Source organism: Myotis daubentonii, chromosome 3 (genome assembly GCF_963259705.1).
Source record: "Myotis daubentonii chromosome 3, mMyoDau2.1, whole genome shotgun sequence".
Classification (NCBI taxonomy): domain Eukaryota; kingdom Metazoa; phylum Chordata; class Mammalia; order Chiroptera; family Vespertilionidae; genus Myotis; species Myotis daubentonii.
In genome coordinates this window covers 8,690,328-8,715,650 of record NC_081842.1, presented here as the reverse complement: position 1 = coordinate 8,715,650, position 25,323 = coordinate 8,690,328, and the positions used below count along the sequence as shown (strand labels likewise).

The 25,323-nt window shown below is 54.4% G+C and overlaps 4 protein-coding genes across 4 annotated transcripts in view; all 4 read left to right on the top strand.

The window, feature by feature from the left end:
* The window catches only part of TSPEAR (thrombospondin type laminin G domain and EAR repeats), a 55,192-nt gene that overhangs the window by 17,778 nt on the left and 12,091 nt on the right, over positions 1-25,323 (top strand). The window contains exons 3-9 of the mRNA XM_059686680.1: positions 15,080-15,318; positions 17,326-17,416; positions 18,399-18,552; positions 19,838-19,969; positions 20,981-21,207; positions 22,629-22,815; positions 24,001-24,230. Of these exons, the coding sequence (XP_059542663.1) occupies positions 15,080-15,318; positions 17,326-17,416; positions 18,399-18,552; positions 19,838-19,969; positions 20,981-21,207; positions 22,629-22,815; positions 24,001-24,230 (1,260 nt within the window). The remainder of the gene's footprint in view (positions 1-15,079; positions 15,319-17,325; positions 17,417-18,398; positions 18,553-19,837; positions 19,970-20,980; positions 21,208-22,628; positions 22,816-24,000; positions 24,231-25,323) is intronic.
* Positions 3,510-4,235, top strand: LOC132229195 (keratin-associated protein 10-3-like). The gene is made up of 2 exons (XM_059685953.1): positions 3,510-3,631; positions 3,722-4,235. Exons 1-2 carry the CDS (start codon positions 3,510-3,512, stop codon positions 4,233-4,235), a joined length of 636 nt encoding a protein of 211 aa, XP_059541936.1.
* Positions 8,194-8,904, top strand: LOC132229197 (keratin-associated protein 10-3-like). Its single transcript, XM_059685955.1, has one exon. The coding sequence runs from the start codon at positions 8,194-8,196 to the stop codon at positions 8,902-8,904; it is 711 nt and encodes a 236-aa protein (XP_059541938.1).
* On the top strand, positions 12,727-13,446 carry LOC132229196 (keratin-associated protein 10-7-like). The gene has a single exon (XM_059685954.1). The coding sequence runs from the start codon at positions 12,727-12,729 to the stop codon at positions 13,444-13,446; it is 720 nt and encodes a 239-aa protein (XP_059541937.1).

The following is a 25,323-nucleotide window of genomic DNA, read 5'->3' as shown; positions in this document are numbered from 1 at the left end:
CGGTTGTCAAGTCGTCTATTCAACCAATCAAAGCGTAATATGCTAATGATATGCTAAGGCCGCTCAACCGCTCACTATGATGTGCACTGACCACCAGGGGGCAGATGCTCCAACTGGTAGGTTAGCTTGCTGGTGTCTGGCCAATAGGACTAAGCAAGATATGCCCTGGAGCCCTCCTAAAGTCCCTCCCCAGCTGGCCAACCTCCCTCGTCCCTCCCTGGCCCCGATCGTGCACTGGTGGCACAATCACTTGGCCTGGCCCGTGCCCTCTCGCAATCCAGGACCCCTTCGGGGATGTCGGAGAGCCGGTTTCAGCCCAATCCTGCAGGCCAGGCCTCGGGACCCCACTGGTGCACCAATTCTTGCTGGCCTCTTTTCTTACATTCCTAGTTTGTTGAGCATTTTTCTCATGAAAGGGTGTTGAATTTTTCAAATGTGGGTTGTTGTTTTTTTGATCAATTGAGATGTTCATGTATTACTCGCCTCATTCCGTTAATGTTGTATATTACATTGATCAACTATCATATGTAGAACCATCCTAGCATTTTAGCAATAGATCTCTCTTGGCTAAGGTGCATAAATCCCTTACTCTTCTGCTGAATTTGATTTGTTAGTATTTGTTGAGGGTTTTGTTGTTGTTGTTTTTGTTTAAAGTATTACATATGTTGCCTCCCCCGCCCACCACCACCACTCCCACCCCCAAGGGCAAGCCCCCACTGACCCAGTGTCTGTGTCCATTAGTTATGCTAATATGCATGCATACAACACCTTTGGTTAATCTCTAACCCCCCACCCTCCCCTGCCATTTGTCTCTGGATCTGTTTTTGTCCATCAGTTTATGTTGATAGTTAGATCCCCCATATGAGTGAGATCATGTGATATTTGTCTTTTTCCAACTGGCTTATCTCACCATAATGCCAGTTCTCAACCTTCCTAATGCCGCAACTCTTTAATACAGTTCCTCATGTTGTGACCCAACCATAAAATTATTTTCATTGCTACTTCATAACTATAATTTTGCTACTGTTATATGAATCCTAATGTAAATAACTGATATGCAGGTTGTATTTTCATTGTTACAAATTGAACATAATTAAAGCATAGTGATTAATCACAAAAACAATATGTAATTATATATGTGTTTTCCAACGGTCTTAGGCGACCCCTGTGAAAGGGTCATTCGACCCCCAAAGGGTTGCGACCCACAGTTTGAGAACCGCTGCATAATGCTCTCCCGTTCCATCCATGCTGTTGCAAATGCTAAAAGTTCCTTCTTTTTCACAGCAGCGTAGTATTCCATTGTGAAGATGGACCACAGTTTTTTAATCCACTCATCTGCTGATGGGCACTTAGGCTGTTTCCAAATCTTAGCTATTGTAAATTGTGCTGCTATGAACATAGGGATGCATATATCTTTTCTGACTGGTGTTTCTGGTTTCTTGGGATATAGTCCTAGAAGTGTGAGTACTGGGTTAAATAGGAGTTCCATGTTTAGTTTTTTTTTTTTTAATATATTTTTTATTGATTTTTTACAGAGAGAAAGGGAGAGAGATAGAGAGTTAGAAACATCGATGAGAGAGAAACATCGATCAGCTGCCTCCTGCACATCTCCCACTGGGGATGTGCCCGCAACCCAGATACATGCCCTTGACCGGAATCGAACCTGGGACCCTTCAGTCCGCAAGCCGACGCTCTATCCACTGAGCCAAACCAGTTTCGGCCCATGTTTAGTTTTTTGAGGAAACTCCATACTGTTCTCCACAGTGGCTGCACCTGTCTGCATTCCCACCAGCAGTGCACGAGGTTTCCTTTTTCTCTGCATCCTCGCCAGCACTTGTTGTTTGTTGTTTGATGATATGATAGCCATTCTGGCAGGTGTTAGATGTTATCTCATTGTTGGTGAGGGAATTTACAACAATGTTCATAAGGAATATTGACCTGTAGCTTTCTTTTCTTGTAGTGTCTTTGTCTGGCTCTGGTATCAGAGTAATACTGGCCTCAGAGAATGAGTTAGGGAGAGTTCCCTCTGAAGTTTACAGTGACCTCCGGATGAACAAAAATCCTTAACTCGATATAAGGCATCTATGAAACTCTCACAGCCAACACCACACTCCATTGTAAGGACAACACTTTTCTGAGACTGGGAACAGATGCAGGTGTCCCCTCCCACCACACTATTCAGCCTCATACTGAGGGTCTGAGCCAGAACCACAAGACAAGAGAAAGAAGCAAAGGGCAGGCATATTGGAAATGCAGAAATGAAATGGTCTCTATTCACAGAGGACATGATTGTCCACATAGAACACCCCCAGGAATCTACACAAGGTCTCCTGGAAATATAAGAATTTGGCAAGGTTGAAGAATGCAAACTTAAAATAATAAAAATTAATCATAGTTCTATACAGGAGAGAGCAAAAGTAGATTTACAGTTATGAGTACATGAAATACCTTATTCTTGTGTTATTATTTGTTTATTAATAACTGTATTATTTATTTTTATTACTTGTCTCATTATTATTGTTATTATTTTGTATCCTTACCTAAGATTTATATTTTAGGTAATGATGGCTGGTAATTGAACCTACCTTTGTCCACCTCCGTAAAATATTAGTAAACAATTGGAAACGTTTTGTTTTAAAGTATGACTTACAACAAAATAAAAAATGAAAAATAGCATAAATCTAACATTATGAAAACACTGATGAAATGAACGGAAGAAGGCATGAATAAATGGAGAATTAGACCATGTTCATGTGTGGAGACATTGTGATGTCAGTTACCTTCACACCGATCTGTAGATTCAAGAAATCCCAATAAAAATTTCAGCAGGATGTTTTTTGGTGTCAATAAGCTGAATGTAAAGTATTTGGAGAGGAAAAGGAGCTCAAATAGCCAACGCTATTGTCATTCTTGCTGTTGGAGACCCCCGTCCGTCTACCTTCCCCTTTCCTGCGTTCCTGTGGCTGGTGCCCCTCCTCAGCCGCCTGTGTGTGGGGATGTCCAGCAGCGATGAGCAGCAGAGCCCCAATGTCAGCCCCTGCTGCCCAGCCTCTGACTCTGGGATTCAAACCGTCCCTTGCAACGTCAGGGAGAACAGCTGGCAGTGGAGCACGGCAGGGCAGGGGGGCTGCCAGCGCTCCCCCACTCCAGATGTTTCCGGGGTGTTTGCTTAGGACACACACAGGGCAGGGGGGGCTGCCAGGGCTCCCCCACTCCAGATGTTTCCGGGGTGTTTGCTGAGGACACACACACAGGGCAGGGCCAGCCCCCTCTCCAACAAAACAGGCTTTTCACAAGCAGCAGCCTCTTTCCTGGAAACAAACCAGAGGAAATATCGGCGCCCAGGACTCAGCTCAAAATACCAACAAGGAAACGGGGCGTGGGGAGCCTCCTGCTTGGAAAACAAACACCAGGAGGGTATAAAAGCCAGCAGCCCTGGGCATCTTACACACTCACACTCACTCACACACTCACACCCTCACAGCCTCCTCCAGCCCCACTGCCCCACCATGGCCGCATCCACCCTGTCCGTCTGCTCCAGCCACCGGAGCTATGGCAGCCGGGCCTGCCTGCCCGGGTCCTATGACTCTTGCATGGACTCCTCCTGGCAGGTGGACGACTGTCCAGAGAGTTGCTGTGAGCCCTCCTGCTGCTCCCCCACCTGCAGTGTCCCCACCTGCTGCCAGCCCTCCTGCTGTACCTCCAGCTGCTGTGTCCCCACCTGCTGTGCCCCCAGCTGCTGCCAACCTTCATGCTGCACCCCCAGCTGTTGTACCCTGACCCTTGTCTGTGCCCCAGTGAGCTGTGTGTCCAGCCCCTGCTGCCAGGTGACCTGTGGGTCCAGCCCCTGCCAGTCAACCTGCACCAACTCTTGCACACCCTCGTGCTGCCAGCAGTCTAGCTGCCTGCCCTCCTGCTGCACCTCCTCCTCCTGCCAGCAGGCCTGCTGTGTGCCTGTCTGCTGCACACCCATCTGCTGCAAGCCTGTCTGTTCTGGGGTCACCCCCTGCCCAGCTCCTTCGAGCTGCTGCAGACCCTCCTCCTGCGTGTCCCTCATCTGCCGCCCCGTGTGCAGGCCTGCCTGCTGCGTGCCCGCCTCCTCCTGCTGTGGCCCTGCCTCCTCCTGCCAGCCCAGCTGCTGCCGCCCATCCTCCTCCATGTCCCTGCTCTGCCGCCCCGTGTGCTCCCGCCCGGCCTGCTGCTTCCCCACCTCGGCCCAGACGTCCTGCTGCTGAGCAGGCATGTCCCCCATGACCAGCCGAACTTGGGTCTCATCCTGTGACTGTGGTCCTCCCAGCCGCCCCTCAGTCTGGTCCTGAGCAGTGTCAGGTGGCTGCCGCCACTCAGGACGGGGAACCTCAGTCTCCACCATCCTGACCTGACCTCTGCCCTCAGGACCCCTGGACCTCACTGCTCCCTGGGCTTCTGCCTCCTACACGAGGCCTCCACCTGCCCAGGGCCACCTGTCCTTCCCTCCTAGTTTCTCTGTTGAGTCATTGACCTCGACTCTCAGCTGGTCAGCACCTCCTCGGACACCCAATAAACTCACCTCAGCACCTGATGGCTTCCTTCATCTGATTTCATGCGGGAGGGGTGGGGCCATGTGGTTTTCACCAGACATTGTCTTCTGCAGCCATGGATATTTCTAGAAATGAGTGGCTGACAGATCCCAAAGGGCAGTGGCCTAACTCCTCCTGGCGGGGTGCCAGGGCCCGAGGTCAGTGCCTGCCGGGCCTGTGCCTGGACTTCCTCAGGCTGGTCTCCTGCAGCAAGTCATGGTCTGGGAGTGTCAGGCCCAGGCGCCATTCACCCACTGTCCCATCTGGAACGCCGGGGGCTCCTTGCAGCACAGACTGTGGGCCTGGGGCCTCCCCTGTGGTCCGCCCACAGGTCTGCACTGTGAGCAGAGACCTGATGCGGGGAGGCAGGGAGCGGCTGCTCCAACCCTGACAGAGTCAGAGGGACTGGATGACCTTCCTGCCAGGGCCACACTGAACAATTAGCCAAATCGTGGAGCCATGGTATTCAGATGCTGGACTTGAAGGTCACAGAACCAGGACCCCTGAGGGAGGGGAACCAACAGAGTGAGCCTCACAGTCGGCCTGACTCACCGCCATGAGAGCAGGTCCAGGCCCTGGTGCAAAAATGGAAAACCCAAGAGCTCCATGCACCCCTGAGTCAGAGGCGGCCCTGGGTGTTCAGGGAGCACCAGGCAGCTGGTGTTTATGGCCAGAGTGACAGAGAGCGGAAACCTGCCCTGATTAACTCTTGGTCCTCAGAGGGTTTCCCTCAAGTGTCAGCTAAGTAATGATCAGCAACCCCATGTGAGTCTGGGATTGGGGAAACCCCACAAAATTATAGGGCTCATCCCAGAAACCAAACATGCCTACAGCAGCGCCTATTCCCACCTGCCAGGTGGAACATGGTCCTGATTCAGGACATCGGGGAGACCACTCAGGGGGCATTGCCTCCGTTGTGGGTAAAATGAGCCCAGGTGGTTCAGTCCTACCTGACAAAGCTGATAGCAAACTCTAAAAGAATGAGCCATTACCAAGAATTTTTAGGATTTTCTACATTTAATATGATAGCATCTGTGAACACAGATTATTTTATTTCTTTCCCATTTATATGCCTTTTATTCCTTTCCCTGTCGATCTGCTTTCCCAGAGTTTCCAGTCCTATGGAGAATGGAGGTGGCACAAGTGGGCATCCTTATCTTGTTTCTGATCTTAGAGGAAGAGCTTTCAGTTTTTCAAAATTGAGTGTGATGTTTGCTGTAGGTTTTTCATACATATTCATTTTTTATTCATATATATTTATATATGCTGTTTCCTTCCAGTTCTAGTTTGTTGAGTATTTTTACATACAACTATCATATGTAGAACCATCCTTGCATTTCAGCAATAGGTCTCTCTTGGCTGAGGTGTATAAATCTCTTAATCTGCTGCTGAATTTGATTTGTTAGTAATTTGTTTAGTGTTTTTACATCAATGTTCATAGGGGCTATTGACCTGTAGCTTTCTTTTCTTGTAGTGTCTTTGTCTGGCTCTGGTATCAGTAATACTGGCCTCAGAGATTGAGTTAGGGAAGGTTCCCTGTGAAGTTTACAGTGACCTAGGAATGAACAAAAAATCCTTAACTTGCCCTGACTGGTTTGGCTCATTGGATAGAGTGTCGGCCTCCGGACTGAAAGGTCCCAGGTTCAATTCCAGTCCAGGACATGTACCTTGGTTGTGGGCACATCCATAGTAGTAGGTGTGCAGGAGGCAGCTGATCGATGTTTCTAACTATCTCTCTCTTCCTCTCTGTAAAAAGTGAATAAAATATATTAAATAATAAAAAAAGAAATGCTTACTGCATGCCCTGGCTGGTTTCGCTCAGTGGGTAGAGCATCGGCCTGCGGATGGAAAGGTCCTGGGATCGATTCCCGTCAAGGGCACATGCCCGGGTTGTGGGCTTAGACCCCAGTGGGGGCATGCAGGAAGCAGCCAATCAGTGATTCTCTCTCATCATTGATGTTTCTATCTCCTCTCCGTCTCCCTTCCTCTCTGAAATCAATAAAAGAATAATTTTTTTAAAAAATCCTTAACGTGATATAAGGCATCTATGAGACTCTCACAGCCAACACCACACTCCATTGTAAGGACAACACTTTTCTGAGACTGGGAACAAGATACAGAAGCCCCCTCCCACCACACTATTCAGCCTCATACTGAGGGTCTGAGCCAGAACAACAAGACAAGAGAAAGAAGCAAAGGGCAGGCATATTGGAAATGCAGAAATGAAATGGTCTCTATTCACAGAGGACATGATTGTCCACATAGAACACCCCCAGGAATCTACACAAGGTCTCCTGGAAATATAAGAGTTTGGCAAGTTTGAAGAATGCAAACTTAAAATAATAAAAATTAATTGTCGTTCTATACGGAGGTGGGCAAAAGGAGATTTACAGTTATGAGTGAACGAACAGAGCTGATTCTTATGTTAATGTTTGTTTTTTAATAATTGTATTATTGATTTGTATTACTTGTCTCATTATTATTGTTATTATTTTGCATCCTTACCTATGATTTTTGTTTTAGCTAATGATGACTGGTAATTTAACCTACTTTTGCCACCTCCATATACTATTAATAAACAATTAGATTTCTAACTTTGTGTTTAAAACTATGACTTACAACAAAATGAAAAATAGCATAAATCTAACATAATGAAAACTATAAAAACACTGATGAAATGAACGGAAGAAGGCATGAATAAATGGAGAATTAGACCATGTTCACGGTGGAGACGTTGTGATGTCAGTTACCTTCACACTGATCTGTAGATTCAAGGCAATCCCAATAAAAATAGCAGCAGAATTATTTTTTGTTGTCAATAAGCTGAATGTAAAGTATTTGGAGAGGAAAAGGAGCTCAAATAGCCAACGCTATTGTCATTCTTGCTGTTGGAGACCCCCGTCCGTCTACCTTTCCCTTTCCTGCGTTCCTGTGGCTGGTGCCCCTCCTCAGCCGCCTGTGTGTGGGGATGTCCAGCAGCGATGAGCAGCAGAGCCCCAATGTCAGCCCCTGCTGCCCTGCCTCTGACTCTGGGATTCAAACCGTCCCTTGCAACGTCAGGGAGAACAGCTGGCAGTGGAGCACGGCAGGGCAGGGGGCTGCCAGGGCTCCCCCACTCCAGATGTTTCTGGGGTGATTGCTTAGGACACACACACAGGGCAGGGGGGCTGCCAGGGCTCCCGCACTGCAGATGTTTCCGGGGTGTTTGCTTAGGACACACACAGGGCAGGGGGGCTGCCAGGGCTCCCCCACTCCAGATGTTTCCAGGGGTGTTTGCTTAGGACACACACACAGGGCAGGGGGGCTGCCAGGGCTCCCACACTCCAGATGTTTCCGGGGTGTTTGCTTAGGACACACACAGGGCGGGGGCCAACCCCTCTCCAACAACACAGGCTTTTCGCAAGCAGCAGCCTCTTTCCTGGAAATAAACCAGAGGAAATACGGGCGCCCAGGACTCAGTTCAAAATACAAACAAGGAAAGGAGGCGTGGGGAGCCTCCTGCTTTGAAAACAAACACCAGGAGGGTACAAAAGCCAGCAGCCCTGGGCATCTTACACACTCACACTCACTCACACACTCACACTCACTCACACACTCACACACTCACACCCTCCTCCAGCCCCACTGCCCCACCATGGCCACATCCACCCTGTCCGTCTGCTCCAGCGACCGGAGCTATGGCAGCCGGGCCTGCCTGCCCGGGTCCTATGATTCTTGCACGGACTCCTCCTGGCAGGTGGACGACTGTCCAGAGAGCTGCTGTGAGCCCTCCTGCTGCTCCACCTGTTGCTGTGAGCCCTCCTGCTGCGCCCCCACCTGCTGTCAGCCCACCTGCTGTGGCCCTAGCTGTTGCCAACCTTCATGCTGCACCCCCAGCTGTTGTACTCTGACCCTTGTCTGTGCCCCAGTGAGCTGTGTGTCCAGCCCCTGCCAGTCAACCTGCACCAGCTCCTGCACACCCTCATGCTGCCAGCAGTCTAGCTGCCTGCCCTCCTGCTGCACCTCCTCCTCCTGCCAGCAGGCCTGCTGTTTGCCCGCCTGCTGCACACCTGTCTGCTGCACACCCGTCTGCTGCACACCCGTCTGCTGCAAGCCTGTCTGTTCTTGGGTCACCCCCTGCCCAGCCCCTTCGAGCTGCTGCAGACCCTCCTCCTGTGTGTCCCTCATCTGCCGCCCCATGTGCAGGCCTGCCTGCTGCGTGCCCGCCTCCTCCTGCTGTGGCCCTGCCTCCTCCTGCCAGCCCAGCTGCTGCCGCCCGTCCTCCTGCATGTCCCTGCTCTGCCGCCCCGTGTGCTCCCGCCCGGCCTGCTGCGTCCCCACCTCGGCCCAGACGTCCTGCTGCTGAGCTGGCATGTCCCCCAGGACCAGCCAGGCTCAGGTCCCACCCTGTGACTGTGGTCCTCCCGCCGCCCCTCAGTCTGGTCCTGAGCAGTGTCAGGTGGCTGCCGCCACTCAGGATGGAGTCCCTCAGTCCCCACTAACCTGACCTGACCTCTGCCCTCAGGACCCCTGGACCTCACTGCTCCCTGGGCTTCTGCCTCCTACACGAGGCCTCCTCCTGCCCAGGGCCACCTGTCCTTCCCTCCTAGTTTCTCTGTTGAGTCATTGACCTCGACTCTCAGCTGGTCAGCACCTCCTCGGACACCCAATAAACTCACCTCAGCACCTGATGGCTTCCTTCATCTGATTTCATGCGGGAGGGGTGGGGCCAGTGGTTTTCACCAGACATTGTCTTCTGCAGCCATGGATATTTCTAGAAATGAGTGGCTGACAGATCCCAAAGGGCAGTGGCCTAACTCCTCCTGGCGGGGTGCCAGGGCCCGAGGTCAGTGCCTGCCGGGCCTGTGCCTGGACTTCCTCAGGCTGGTCTCCTGCAGCAAGTCATGGTCTGGGAGTGTCCAGCCCAGGCGCCATTCACCCACTGTCCCATCTGGAACGCCGGGGGCTCCTTGCAGCACAGACTGTGGGCCTGGGGCCTCCCCTGTGGTCCGCCCACAGGTCTGCACTGTGAGCAGAGACCTGATGCGGGGAGGCAGGGAGCGGCTGCTCCAACCCTGACAGAGTCAGAGGGACTGGATGACCTTCCTGCCAGGGCCACACCGAACAATTAGCCAAATCGTGGAGCCATGGTATTCAGATGCTGGACTTGAAGGTCACAGAACCAGGACCCCTGAGGGAGGGGAACCAACAGAGTGAGCCTCACAGTCGGCCTGACTCACCGCCATGAGAGCAGGTCCAGGCCCTGGTGCAAAAATGGAAAACCCAGGTGCTCCATGCACCCCTGAGTCAGAGGCGGCCCTGGGTGTTCAGGGAGCACCAGGCAGCTGGTGTTTATGGCCAGAGTGACAGAGAGCGGAAACCTGCCCTGATTAACTCTTGGTCCTCAGAGGGTTTCCCTCAAGTGTCAGCTAAGTAATGATCAGCAACCCCATGTGAGTCTGGGATTGGGGAAACCCCACAAAATTATAGGGCTCATCCCAGAAACCAAACATGCCTACAGCAGCGCCTATTCCCACCTGCCAGGTGGAACATGGTCCTGATTCAGGACATCGGGGAGACCACTCAGAGGGCATTGCCTCCGTTGTGGGTAAAATGAGCCCAGGTGGTTCAGTCCTACCTGACAAAGCTGATAGCAAACTCTAAAAGAATGAGCCATTACCAAGAATTTTTAGGATTTTCTACATTTAATATGATAGCATCTGTGAACACAGATTATTTTATTTCTTTCCCATTTATATGCCTTTTATTCCTTTCCCTGTCGATCTGCTTTCCCAGAGTTTCCAGTCCTATGGAGAATGGAGGTGGCACAAGTGGGCATCCTTATCTTGTTTCTGATCTTAGAGGAAGAGCTTTCAGTTTTTCAAAATTGAGTGTGATGTTTGCTGTAGGTTTTTCATACATATTCATTTTTTATTCATATATATTTATATATGCTGTTTCCTTCCAGTTCTAGTTTGTTGAGTATTTTTACATACAACTATCATATGTAGAACCATCCTTGCATTTCAGCAATAGGTCTCTCTTGGCTGAGGTGTATAAATCTCTTAATCTGCTGCTGAATTTGATTTGTTAGTAATTTGTTTAGTGTTTTTACATCAATGTTCATAGGGGCTATTGACCTGTAGCTTTCTTTTCTTGTAGTGTCTTTGTCTGGCCCTGGTATCAGTAATACAGGCCTCAGAGATTGAGTTAGCGAAGGTTCCCTGTGAAGTTTACAGTGACCTAGGAATGAACAAAAAATCCTTAACTTGCCCTGACTGGTTTGGCTCATTGGATAGAGCGTCGGCCTGGGGACTGAAAGGTCCCAGGTTCAATTCCAGTCCAGGACATGTACCTTGGTTGTGGGCACATCCATAGTAGTAGGTGTGCAGGAGGCAGCTGATCGATGTTTCTCTCATCGATGTTTCTAACTATCTCTCTCTTCCTCTCTGTAAAAAGTGAATAAAATATATTAAATAATAAAAAAAGAAATGCTTACTGCATGCCCTGGCTGGTTTGGCTCAGTGGGTAGAGCATCGGCCTGTGGACAGAAAGGTCCTGGGATCGATTCCCGTCAAGGGCACATGCCCGGGTTGTGGGCTTGGTCCCCAGTGGGGGCATGCAGGAGGCAGCCAATCAGTGATTCTCTCTCATCATTGATGTTTCTATCTCCTCTCCGTCTCCCTTCCTCTCTGAAATCAATAAAAGTATAATTTTAAAAAAAAATCCTTAACTTGATATAAGGCATCTATGAAACTCTCACAGCCAACACCACATTCCACTGAAAAGACACTTTTCCCTGAGACTAGGAACAAGACACAGGTGGCCCCTCCCACCACACTATTCAGCCTCATACTGAGGGTCTGAGCCAGAACAACAAGACAAGAGAAAGAAGCAAAGGGCAGGCATATTGGAAATGCAGAAATGAAATGGTCTCTATTCACAGAGGACATGATTGTCCACATAGAACACCCCCAGGAATCTACACAAGGTCTCCTGGAAATATAAGAGTTTGGCAAGTTTGAAGAATGCAAACTTAAAATAATAAAAATTAATTGTCGTTCTATACGGAGGTGGGCAAAAGGAGATTTACAGTTATGAGTGAACGAACAGAGCTGATTCTTATGTTAATGTTTGTTTTTTAATAATTGTATTATTGATTTGTATTACTTGTCTCATTATTATTGTTATTATTTTGCATCCTTACCTATGATTTTTGTTTTAGCTAATGATGACTGGTAATTTAACCTACTTTTGCCACCTCCATATACTATTAATAAACAATTAGATTTCTAACTTTGTGTTTAAAACTATGACTTACAACAAAATGAAAAAATAGCATAAAAGTAACATAATGAAAACTATAAAAACACTGATGAAATGAACCGAAGAAGACATGAATAAATGGAGAATTAGAGCATCTTCACGGTGGAGACATTGTGATGTCAGTTACCTTCGCATTAATCTGTAGATTCAAGGCAATCCCAATAAAAATAGCAGCAGAATTATTTTTTGTTGTCAATAAGCTGAATGTAAAGTATTTGGAGAGGAAAAGGAGCTCAAATAGCCAACGCTATTGTCATTCTTGCTGTTGGAGACCCCCGTCCGTCTACCTTTCCCTTTCCTGCGTTCCTGTGGCTGGTGCCCCTCCTCAGCCGCCTGTGTGTGGGGATGTCCAGCAGCGATGAGCAGCAGAGCCCCAATGTCAGCCCCAGCTGCCCTGCCTCTGACTCTGGGATTCAAACCGTCCCTTGCAACGTCAGGGAGAACAGCTGGCAGTGGAGCACGGCAGGGCAGGGGGCTGCCAGGGCTCCCCCACTCCAGATGTTTCCAGGGGTGTTTGCTTAGGACACACACAGGGCAGGGGGGGCTGCCAGGGCTCCCCTACTCCAGATGTTTCTGGGGTGATTACTTAGGACACAAACACAGGGCAGGGAACCAACTCCCTCTTCAACAAAACAGACTATTCACAAGCAGCAGACTCTTTCCTGGAAACAAACCAGAGGAAATATCGGCGCCCAGGACTCAGCTCAAAATAGCAACAAGGAAACGGGGCGTGGGGAGCCTCCTGCTTGGAAAACAAACACCAGGAGGGTATAAAATCCAGCAGCCCTGGGCATCTTACACACTCACACTCACTCACACTCACTCACACACTCACACCCTCCTCCAGCCCCACTGCCCCACCATGGCCGCATCCACCCTGTCCGTCTGCTCCAGCCACCGGAGCTATGGCAACCGCGCCTGCCTGCCCGGGTCCTATGACTCTTGCACCGACTCCTCCTGGCAGGTGGACGACTGTCCAGAGAGCTGCTGTGAGCCCTCCTGCTGCGCCCCCACCTGCTGTGTCCCCAGCTGCTGCCAGCCTTCCTGCTGCACCTCCAGCTGCTGTGTCCCCACCTGCTGTGCCCCCAGCTGTTGCACCCCGACCTCCTGCCTTACCCTTGTTTGCACCCCAGTCAGCTGTATGTCCAGCCCCTGCTGTCAGACGACCTGTGGGCCAACCCCCTGCCAGTCAACCTGCATCAGCTCCTGCATGTCCTTGTGCTGCCAGCCCTCCTGCTGCACCTCCTTTACCTGCCAACAGGCCTGCTGTGTGCCTGCCTGCTGCACACCCGTCTGCTGCAAGCCCCTGTGCTGTGTGCCCGTCTGCTCTGGGGCCTCCTCCTGCTGCCAGCCCACCCCCTGCACCTCATCCTGCTGCAGACCCTCCTCCTGCGTGTCCCTCATCTGCCGCCCCGTGTGCAGGCCTGCCTGCTGTGTGCCCACCTCCTCCTGCTGTGGCCCTGCCTCCTCCTGCCAGCCCAGCTGCTGCCGCCCGTCCTCCTGCATGTCCCTGCTCTGCCGCCCCGTGTGCTCCCGCCCAGCCTGCTGTGTCCCCACCTCGGCCCAGAAGTCCTGCTGTTGAGCAGGCATGTCCCCTGGGCCAGCCGGGCTCAGGTCTTACCCTGTGAGGGTGGTTCTCCCAGCCGCCCCTCAGTCAGGTCCTAACCTGTGTTAGATGGCTGTCCCTACTCAGGATGGGGTCCCCCAGTCTCCCCTGTACTGAGCTGACCTCTGCTCCCAGGAGCCCTGAACCTCAGGGCTCTTGCCCTCCCGGAGGAGCCCCCACCTGCCCCTGGGTCACCTGCCCTTCCCTTCCAATTTCTCTGTCCATCACTTGACCTCCACTCTCAACCTGTCAGCACCTCCTCGTGCACCCCAATAAACTCACTTCATCACCTGAGCGCTTCCTTCCTCTAATTTCATTGCCGCGGTGGCGGTGGGCGAGAAACAGGGTTCTCACCAAGCACTGGTCTCCTCCAGCCACGAGCATTGGGTGGGACTCTCACCCCAACCCAGGAAGGTCCGTGAAGGAGTGGCCAGAAGCCGGGGACCCAATCTGAGCCAAGTGGATTTTGCTGATTAGGCATTAAATTAATTATGAGGAATGTGGAGGCTTTGAACTTCTTTAGAATAATAGTTGCCTGGAATTTGGGTCGCAGTGTGGTATGGGCAAAGGCTTGTGAAGAATGACACTGTAATTATCGTCCAGGTTTCATCACTTTCAATTCTCTACTCTTTCAAGTGTGTTAGGCTAGGCATGTATAGGCTCTACATCGCAATTGCTTATAGGCGTGTATACATTTCCCTGCACAGTTCGAGTGGCTGGGGTGGCTGGGGTTTGGGGGTCACCTTGTGTTTGAAGTCACCGTTGTGGAGGGGGGTGGGGGTTTTAAATGGTGGTAAAGCACACCGCACCTGAAGCTCACCGTTTTGATCATCTTTACGAGTTCGGCTCAAGGGCACGAAGCAGTCACAGGTGGTTGTTGTTGTGCAGCCATAACCACCCTCCATCTCAGAACTTTCTCATCTTCCCGGGATGACTCTGTTCCCATTAAACATCGGCTCCTTTCCCGGCCCCCGGCCCCTGGAGCCCACCTCTGCACTCAGTGTCTGTGGATGCCACGGCTCCCGGGTCCCCGAGTTAGTGAAATCCTAAGCCTTTGTCCTTTGGTGACTGCTTGTTTCACTCAGCGCAATGTCCTCGGGGCTCATCATGTCGATGTCGGACCTCCCTTTTTACGGCTGAAGACGCTCCATTTGGTGGCTGGGCCGCATTATGTATGCTCCTCCCCTCATCGTGGGCAGCTGGGTTGCTTTCTCGTGGATAATGCCTTTCTGAGTAACGCTGCAGGGAGCACAGGTGTCCACGTGTCTCTCCGAGACCCAGCTGGCCGTCCATTTGGATTTACAGCAGATGGAATTGCGGGATCATACGGTAGTTCCATTTGTAATTTGTGGAGGAAACGCCATACTGTTTTTTATAGGGGCTGCAGCATTTTGCCTTCCCACCCGCGAAGCACCAGGCTCGCATTTGTCCAAGTCCTCACCCACACGCTGCTTCCTGTGTTCCTGATACCAGCATGGTCATGGGTGTGAGCAGTGCTCCTGGCTTCATCACACACACACAGGGTTGTGGCAGCAGGCCCTGGGCCGTGAGCCCTGCCCTTCCCTGCCCACCGTCACCTCCCACCCTCACCGCCCGCCCTCTCTTGCAGAAGAATGAGTACCTGTTCACGGTGGTGGCGGAGGGGCCGGACGCGCTGCTGCTGGGCCTGCGGTACTCGCCCACCCGGCTGCACTTCCTCTTCCTCAGCCAGGACGCGGCGGGCGCCTGGCAGACCCGAGTGTCCTTCCGCAGCCCCGCCCTGATGGACAGCCAGTGGCACACGCTGGTCTTGGCTGTGTCTGAAGACTCCTTCTCCCTCACCACGGACTGCGGCGTCCCCGTGGACATGTAGGTACCGGGACGCGGGGAGGGTCGCATGGTGCGGTGTGCTGCCCGACATGGAGTCCCGAGTGGACATCCGGGGGCAGCTCGAGTTTGCAGGGCGGGCCGGAGGGGTCCGGCTTGTGGAGGAGCCCTTGTGGCAGGAGTGCCTGGGTCACCAGCAGGTGGACAGCACACCTGTCTCCAGCGAGGACGTGGTGAGGGGGGACAAGGGCAGGCATCAGTCTGAGAGCGGAGGGCGGTGGGGGGGTCGGGGAGCTGATGCCTGGCCCTGGGCTGGGGCTGAAGTGAGTCCAGGCTGAGCTTGCCCAGGGGATGTGCCCTGCAGGGCGCTGTTACCATGACGAAAGGGCCACAGAGGAGGATCATAGGAACTTGGGTACCACAGCCAAGCGGAAGCTGTGCCCCAGCCTGAGGCCCAGGTCTTGCCATGTGATTTTCAACACGTCATCTAACCTCTCTGACTCCGTTTCCTCATCTGAAACAAGGGGATAAGTATTCATTAAAACTCCAGATAAACATGCCGAGGAGTCCTGAGTAACTTTGACACAGCCCCGGGCACGGGGAAGCCCAAGTTCGTTTCTTGCCCTTGCCAGCGCCTCGTTTTGGACCAGGGCCAGTGAGGCCCTGCGGCCTGGCCAGCTGCTGACCCACGGGCCTCTGCATCCATCCTTGCTGAGTGGGGCTGGAGACATTTGCATGGCGAGTGGTCCAGCTTACTTTAAATCTATCCTTATACCAAATAGTACTTTCAAAGGTAGAATCTTACTCTGCTTTGTTATTACGACACTGATTCCGTAATAAAAAGAATCCATAACATTTATACACTTGGTTTAAACATGTCTTAGTCACCACCCCTCCCCACCACACTCTCAGCTACATCAGAGCTTTTATAGGGCAATGGCTGCTCAAGGCCGAGCGCCAACAGCTGACAGCTCCATGCGGAGAGGGTGCAAAAGGCCCAGCCGGGGCGGGGAACCGGGGCTGGAGCCATGGTGGCCCTGGAGGATTTCAGGCCCCAGCCTTCAAGGGCCTTTCAGGTGCCATGGAGGGCACAGGCCAGAACTCAGGTGACCTGGGAATTGCGTGGACACTGGGCTGATCTCACCACGGCCAGCAGCAGCCAGACGGCAAAGACTGGAAGGAGCAGAGGACCTGGCATCAGGCCCGGGAGACGCTGGGCAGCGAGGAGAGAGCCCGTGCCTGGCTTTCCGGCCCCGGGAGCTCCAGCCACACAGTCCTCTCCATGGGGCGCCCGCCTTCTCACCTTTCCCCAGGGTTTGGCCTCCCTGCCCCCTTGCACATCAAGACCCAACTCCGGCCACACTTTCCAACAGCCTCAAGTCACCAGAGAGGGAACCCCATTCTGCCCTGACACCTCTGTCCCCCACCCCCAGGGCTCAGTGGAGGGTGAACGGGCTGGAAACCCCATGCCCGTAGGAGCCACTGGATGTTCCGTGAAATGGCGAGGAACTCCTGGCAGCACACGCTCTTGCAGAAGATCCTCGTCCTGGGGCGAAGGGGGGCGCCCTAATTCATGTCCCATCGGGCCTGGGACCTTGTTTAGGACAACACCTTTGCAGGTGTGAGCCAGCTCAGTTGAGGTCACCCTGGAGAGGGTGGGTCCTGACCCAGTGACCGGTGTCCTCATAAGAAGAGAAGAGGCCCAGGGGAGAAGCCATGTGATGGTGAGCGCAGAGAGTGAGTGATGCAGCCACAGCCAGGAGCCCCCAGGAGCCCCCAGGAGACCCCAGGAGCAGGAAGAGGCAGGAAGGACCCCCCTGGAGCCTTCTGCAGGAGTCCGGGCCTGTCAACACCTCAGTGTTGGACTTCTGGCCCCCAGAACTGTGAGGGAATGGATGTCTGTGGTTGAAGCCGCCCAGCCTGTGGTCCTTTGTTACAGCTGCCCCAGGACACTGGCACGTCCTGCGCGCGGCACTGCTCTGTCCTTTTCTACACTAATGGCCTGCACTGCTGCTCTCCCACGGCTAAACCCCCACCCACTGTTTTCAGAACTGCCGATGTGCCCTTCCCAGCCGCCCTATCGGTGCAAGGAGCCCGGTTCTTCATCGGCAGCCGGAGGCGGACCAAAGGCCTGTTCACGGTGAGTGTGGAGGGGCTGCCCGCCTGGCCTCCCCACGCAATGTGCACAGAGGGGCTGTCACCACAGGCCTGCTCTCCCAATGCTCTGGCTGCACAGATTGTCGTGTGTCAGACAGGAATGAGGAACAGGAGGCTCAGTGGAGTCCCACACACGCCAGGCACACCTGCCACAAGGCCTCTGCACTCCCTGTCCCCTCTTCCTGGCCCACCTGGCCCCTTTATTGCCACGGCTCACACCCCCCACCCTCAGGGCCCTACCCCATGTGCTCTTACCATGGAGGCCTTTCCCACCACTCTGAGAAGATGACCCCGCACCCAGCCCTCCCAGACCTGACCCCTGGCTCTTCATCATAGCCCTGACCACCTTCAGACCAGCTGTGTGTTTGCTCATTGTCTGTCTCTCTCCTAGAGCCTTGTTCCCTGTGTGTCCTTGTCTAGAACCATGCCTGATGTATAGCAGGTGCTCTGTGAATATTCACTGATGGCATGCTTGGATGTTTGGATGGCTGGCTGGATGGCTGGATGGCTGGATGGATGGATAGGCGGGTGGATGGATGGATGGATGATTGGATAGATGGATGGTTGGATGGATGGTATATGGATAGATAGATAAATGAATGGATGGGTGGATGAATGGATGGTTGGATGGATGGGTAAATAGACAAATGAATGGATGGGTGGATGGATGGTGTATGGATGGTGTATGGCTGGATGGCTGGATGGATAAATAGACAAATGAATGGATGGGTAGGTGGATGGATGGATAGATAAGCCATGTTGGCCAGTAACTCTAGATTCGTCCACAGGAAAGTCCCGTTGTGGTTCAGTGACCTTAGAAGAGTGTCTAGTTCTCCACTGATGCACCCAATGCCCCCCCCCCATAACTTATATGCAGACTCTTCCCTCCTAGCTCTAGAGTGGTTAGCCCCCATGGCATTTCCACCATCTCCCAGGGTCTGAACACACTGTCCCTCTCTCCGCAGGGCCTGGTCAGGCAGCTGGTCCTGCTGCCCGGCTCCGACGCCACTCCCAGGCTGTGTCCCTGCAGGAATGCGGAGCTCGTGCTGTCCATCCCCCCAATCCTGCAGGGTCTCACGGGGAAGCCGGAGGATAATGAGGTGCTAAAATATCCCTATGGTTAGTAAGCCAGGCCACCTGCTCCCACTCAGAGTCTGCTTCCTCTCGAGCCTCCACTTCCACCTGCTGCCTGCTTTGTCCCCAGAGCAGCATTGGGGCCCTTTCTCCTCATCCCTCCCCGAGAGACACCACACCTCAGCCCCCGCCCCAGTGGGGGCCCCACCTTCGCAGGATACATTTCTATTTTCCGTGAACCCCCTGCTCAGAGGGTCCCCAGCTCCGCTTTTTCAGTTTCTGTTTGCACCTTCCCAATCTGAAGGTACAATGGTGACTGTTTATTTATTATTTTTAAAACTATGTTTTTATTGATTTAAGAGAGAGGAAGGGAGAGGGAAAGAGAGATAGAAACATCAATGATGAGAGAGAATCATTGATTGGCTGCCTCCTGAACGCCCTACACTGGGGATCTAGCCCACAACTCAGGCATGTGCCCTGACCGGGAATCACACCGTGACCTCCTGGTTCATAGGTCGACGCTCAGCCACTGAGCCATGGTGGCAGGGCTATTGACAATTTATGTAAACCACAGCCCCTGCCAGGGAGAATCCAACCCCCTCACCCATCCACCTAACCCCCCACTATTCGGCAACCTGCTCTGTGAGGAGGACAACCTGGCCACCTCCCAGCTTCACTGGGCACACCCCGACCTTGAGCGGGTGACACTGAGAGCCAGTCCTGTAACTGTGTTTTCAAGCCCCTGGGCAGGAGGCCTCTGGGCATCTTCCTCAGGCGACATGGACCGCTGTAACCGAAGGGGTTCTCAGGGGCAGGACTCGGCCCCCAGGCCTCTGCCCCAGGCTGCGAGGGTCAAGGGCGTGCTCAATGTCACAGCCTGGCCTCGGGCCTGGGCCACAGGGCAGATATCACTCTGAAGTGGCCAGTAGCGACATTAGGACGCGTGTGTTTGACCTGAGATGGAGGCGTAATTCCAAGGAGAGATGGGCTCAAAATGCCACCGAACTAAGCAAAAGGGAAGTTCAGATAAACTCATGCCCGTTGGTCACAGATGTGGGAGGTGAGAAGGCGTGCCGTAGTCACGAGGATGTCCAGAAGAGCAGAAGGTCCAGCGGGCAGTGGACATACTCTGGAGCCACAGGGAGCTTTGCCCGTCCTGCCACGCAGACGCCCTGGGGCGGGCCACATGTCCTGGGTCCCTGCCTCCTGGGACCCGTTTGAGACCCTGAGTGGGTCCTGGAAGCCCAGCTTCAGGGACAAAGGCAGGACCGCCTCCTCCAGGGAGTGCGTTTCCACTGGACACTCACCAGACACTTCCTGTCTCCCCCAGAAACTGACATGAAGGTGACTCTGGGATCCCGGCCTCCGTGCACCAAAGTGGAGGATGCCCAGTTCTGGTTTGACGCCGGGCAGAGGGGGCTGTACCTGTGCGTGGGCAGCGAGTGGGTCTCCGTGCTGACAGGTGAGGGGGACAGGGAGGGCGTGGCTTCAGGGGCTCTGGAGACTTAGGGGCTCTGCTCAGAGTCAGCGTTACCTGAGAATAGGAGGCACCCCCACTCAGAGCAGCAAGCCCCCATGTTTCCTCTGGAACCATGCGCCCTCCTGGGCACACAGGCTGGCAGGGCTCGTCACCTCCTCTCACCCCTGTCCAGGGAAGAGCTCGGGGCTCCCTGGAGCCAGCTTCCCTCGGTGGGGCCTTGCCTGCTCTCCCTCCTCGCACCCTGCCTGCGCTCAGGTCATAGATTCAATGTGACAGGCCTGGGACCCGAGGGCATTATTGCTGCAGCAAGCCTTGCGGCTATCATTCCTTTCTTTTTTTTAATTCTCACACAAGGATATTTTTTCCACTGATTTTTTTAGAGAGTGGAGGGGAATGAGGGGCATGGGGAAGGAGAGAGAGAAACATCCATGTGAGAGACACATCGACGGGTTGCCTCCCATTCACACCCAGACCAGGGCAGGGATTGAGCCTGCAACCAAGGTATGTGCCCTTGACTGGGAATAGAACCTGAGACCCTTCGGTCCACGGGCTGATGCTCTAACCACTGAGCAAGCCGTCCAGAGCTCCATTCCTGGTGTGGGAAGGGGAAGTGAGGTAGCCCTGGGTGTCCTCAAAAGGGGACCAGCTCCAGCTGGGCTGCTCTCGAGCTCCTGACTCCTCTGGGTCACCTTAGGGGACAGCCTTTTGTAGCCGCAGTGAGCCTGGGAGATGTCCCATAAGGACCCAACACATCGGGTCCCCCCAGTGAGTACCACTGGGGGCTCGCCGGACCCTGAAACCCACACAAGCCGAGAGGGCTTCTTGGCAGGCCTCTGGCGGTGAACAGGCGCTCTGAGCAAACTGCCTGTGCCCCACGCTAAAGCCCCGGGGTCACAGCTCAGGGCCTGGGGTGCTGCTCCCAGGAGGGTGCCTCCAGGCTTCCGTGCTGGGAAACGCTGACCATTAACCGCGTCTCCGTGTCTCTCTCACAAGCCAAAGAGAGGCTGGACTACGTGGAGGAGCACCAGCGCCTCTTCACGCACTCGGAGACGCTGGGCATCGAGGTCTTCGTCATCCCCGAGGCCGGGCTCTTCATAGCAACCGCCAACCGGAAGGCCACGTCCGCCATCTACAAGTGGACCGACGGGAAGTTCGCCTCGTACCAGAGCATCCGCACACACCAAGCGCAGTCCTGGCGGCACTTCACCATCGGGAAAAAGGCAAGTCTGCGTTCGTGACTCTCTCGTCCTCTTAAAATTGCAGAGTCCGGGGGTTGGGCTCCTGACATGGCTTCTCCAGGAAACCGTGTTTGTCAAGGCTCCAAAGCCTTTGTCGGGTTCCAGACGGCTTCCCGGTCAGACACCTGGCTGCGTCTCTATTCCCAGACGGGGCCTGAGAAAGTCTGCTCAGCTTCCGACACACCAGGAAAGGCCGTCGCTAAGATGCTGCCCAGGTCTGTGCGGACCCTCATTGCTAACTTAGAAACCTGTGGAGGTCATTTAACCTGGACCCGTCAACAAGGCAGAAGCCATGAGAGAATGCAACAGATCCACCTGGTGATCCTGCCTTTCCCCCCCAAACAGGCCCCGGAGGCAGAGACCCTTGAGGGCAGCCCCCCCACCCTCTTCCAGGCAGGGCTGCACTGAGAGGGCCTGTGGGTGGAGGGTCTGAGAGGACCCCCATCCCCGTCCAGATGAATTTTCTCCTAGCTCCTTCTGCGTCCTCCCTTCGAAATGACAGTGTCTTGGGGACATCTTCCCATGCCTGTCCTGAAATCGTTCACTCACCTACACACGCATGCTGGGTACTGCCCTGCCCCCACCTGGACCCACCCACTGCGGGTAGAGCAGTGAGCAAGCAGACAAGCCCCTGCCCTCCTGTGGCTGGCAGCCCGCCATGGTTCTTGCGCCCGATCCAACATGGTGAATGAATGACTTGCTCTCTGGTTATTTGGTTGATGATGTTTTAAAGGGGCTTATGTTTTAATTATCAAAAATAATAACTTTACATAAAAGAAAAATAGGGAAATTTGGAAAAACAAGGAGGAAATCATCTGTCTGGTGGCCTAAACAGATGCAGGAATTACCTAGGCATTCTGGCTCCTAGTTCCAGAGCACACGCCCAATAGGCCAACCTCCTGGCCCCCGTTAGAGCCACATAAGCATGCGATCATGCCCGCTGGTCACGTCACATGTAGGGGGTTTCTGTGTCCTACTCGGCTGCATGGCAAACACCACTTTCTGGAGGTGGGGGGAGGGGGGAGTAGGGCATTACGGCATTTCTTACTCCAGTGGGTGATGAGGAACACTTTTGTGATGAAGCTTTTCCTGGGGTTGGGAGGTAGACATGGCAGTAATGGACTGGGGCATACGGCACATTTAAGGCTTTTAAACGTAATGAACGGGTCTGGAGACACGTTCCCAGGCCGTCGAGGCCATCAGTAACAGAGGGTGGGCTCAGCTCGGTCCCTGCACCTACACACATGTGCTGGGTACAGCCCTGGCCCTACCCCGACCCACCCACTGCGGGTAGAACAGTGAGCAGACAAACGCGTGCCCGTGCGGACAGACACGGCTCCTGGGAAGCCTGCACAGACCCTGGCTGCGGGCAGGGAGCCGAGTGTCCCGGTCCTCTCTTGCAGATCTTCCTGGCTGTGGCCAACTTTGACCCCAACGAAAAGGGCCAGGAGTTCTCCGTCATCTACAAATGGAGCCCGAGAAAGCTGCGGTTCACGCCCTACCAGAGGGTGGCCACCCACAGCGCCCGGGACTGGGAGGCCTTCGAGGTGGCTGGGGAGCACTTCCTGGCCGTGGCAAACCACAGGGAAGGTAGGGCTGTGACCTGCAACCCGAAGGTGACCCTCCCAGGGGAGGGCATGACTCACCTGCCAGGCTCGTCTTCATCTCATTAAAAACGACAATAAATCACAGCAGCCTGATTCCTTGGGCTCGGCCACCTGTTGTGGCCTCTGAGGGTGAGCACACCTAAGCACCTCCCAGCTGTCCAGGTAGGAAGTCAGGTGGTCTGTGTCACCCCCAGGAGAGTTGCCACGAAAATAAGGGCCACTGGCTGCCCAGACTGCCTCATTTAACACTAACTAACTGATTAACTGACTGACTAACTAACTGACTAACTAACTCACCTCCTTCTGGGAGGATCTGACTGACATGGTGGGAAGGTGACCTCTCTGACCAGCAGGCCCAGGGTCAGCCCTGGGGACGGGGTATGGACAGGTGGGGGTGTCGCTGGAAGGATGTGGACCTGGTTTCTGAGAACAGGTCATCGTGTGCACACAGACTCTGTGAATCGTGGGTGTGGTGGGGGACAGGCTGCGAGGGGCCGGCTAACCTTGTTTCTGGGCCAGCAATCACCATCCCCCACTAGTGACCTCTGCAAGCCCTCCCCATCCTGTGACTCAGGGCCGGACACGTCCAAGGTGGCCGCGGCCCTGCAGGGCATCTCTAGCTCAGGCCTCAGTGGGCTCCATGCTCAGAGTTTCCCTGAGCCCGAGACCCATGAGGGAGCTCTGTGGGGGCCTGAGGAGCCCCCACCACCCGCTGATGGGCAGGGCGACCCCAAGAGCCTGCTCACCAAGCTCTCCATGGAAGTGAGAGGCTGGCCAGGGGGCCCCAGGGAGCATGCGGCCTGACCTGCGGGAGAGGTGGGAGCCAGGGGGCCCTGGGCTGTGACAGGTGAGGCTGGGAAGAGGCAGGGGGCTCCATCTTCAAGACCCTGAAGGCCATGGGGAGGGTCCTGAGCCACCCAAAGGGGAGCCCCCTGAGGGCTTTCTTCTGGGCAGAGGCAGGAGTGAGCCGCCTGAAGGGTGTCCTTGCTGGGGAGGGCAGGAGAGTGTGGGGTGAGTGGGGGCCACACCCAGAGTGGCCCAGGCCTGGCTGGGCTGGACAGGCAGCAGGGGCCTGAGGCAGGGTCCAGGGGGGCCAGAGCTCTGTCGAGGCTGCTATGAGGCCACGGTAGTCTGTGCCCCTCCCTCAACGCAGCCACTTGGCTTCCAGGAGACAACCACAACATCGACAGCGTCATCTACAAGTGGAACCCGCGGACGCGCCTGTTCGAGGCCAACCAGACCATCGCCACCTCCGGCGCCTACGACTGGGAGTTCTTCACGGTGGGGCCCTACTCCTTCTTGGTGGTGGCCAACGCCTTCAACGGCACGTCCACCAAGGTGCACTCACACCTGTACGTCTGGCTGGTCGGCTCCTTCCGGCTCTTCCAGTCTTTCCTGGTAAGGAAGGGCACTGCGCCCTGTGCCCCCAGGGCCTACCCGATCCCACACAGCGCCTGGTGATGCCGGTTGGGGGCCCCAGCCAGGACCGGTGCCGGTCGGGACCTTCACCCCTGCGCCTCCACCCCAGGTGCCTCCCCCGCCCCTGAATAAGGCTCAGGCTGAGTCATGTTGCACACGGCAGCCTCCCCCAAAAGAGCCTGGGGAGCCCTAACCTGAGAGAGGGGTGCGCTGGCTCGGCTGTCCCTCTGTCACAAAGGTGTCCTGGCTGCACCTGCTGCTCAGACTGGCCTCCTGACCCCCGCTGTCTGGCCACCCCTGGGTGTCAGGCTCCTGCCCTGGGGCAGGCGGACAGCTGACCGCTGACCTGGCCACATGTGGCGGGTGGGGGCAGCACTCTCCACGTTCCCTCAGACCTCGAGGTCCCTCAGCTGGTTCCGGTCGCCATGGGCTGGTTAGCAAGACCTGTGATCAGGCCGCAGGAGTATTTATTAGGGTGGGACAGCATTAGACACCCTGCGGACCGCACGTGTCCCAGGCGGCTGTGACGTGGACCATGACAGGAGCGCAGGGGCAGGGCGGGGCGTGCATGTGCCCATCGCAGGGCAGGAGCTGCGGCCCTGGGCGAGGGAGGTGGCAGCACCATCTGGAAGCTGTGGAGGCTTCTAAAGCACGTTCACGAAGCCGAATTCACGAGAGCTGTTGACTGGACCAGTGAGGCCGGGAAGAGCCAGCATGACTCCAAGGTTAATAATCAGGGTGCTGTTTCCCAGGTGGGGTGGGGGGATTCACTGGGGGAAGCAGGACTGGGGTGAGGCGTCATTCTTTTTCTTGTTTTGTTTTGTTTTTAAATATATTTTTATTGATTTCAGGGAGGAGGGGAGAGGGAGAGAGAGACAGAAACATCAATGATGAGAGAGAATCACTGATCGGCTGCCTCCCGCACGACCCACACTGGGGATCAAGCCCGCACCCGGGCATGTGCCCCAATCAGGAATCGAACCATGACCTCCTGGTTCATAGGTTGACGCTCAACCACTGAGCCATGCTGGCGGGGCTGTGAGGTAACTTCTGTCACTCGTCCCCTCTTACT

What these genes read in the sequence shown, in the direction of transcription:
- LOC132229195 (XM_059685953.1), top strand. Translation starts at nt 3,510, where the DNA reads ATGGCCGCATCCACCCTGTCCGTCTGCTCCAGCCACCGGAGCTATGGC. An exon ending in GTGGACGACTGTCCAGAGAG is followed by an intron (nt 3,632 to 3,721) that starts TTGCTGTGAGCC and finishes CTGTGTCCCCAC; the next exon opens with CTGCTGTGCCCCCAGCTGCT.
- LOC132229197 (XM_059685955.1), top strand. Translation starts at nt 8,194, where the DNA reads ATGGCCACATCCACCCTGTCCGTCTGCTCCAGCGACCGGAGCTATGGC.
- LOC132229196 (XM_059685954.1), top strand. Translation starts at nt 12,727, where the DNA reads ATGGCCGCATCCACCCTGTCCGTCTGCTCCAGCCACCGGAGCTATGGC.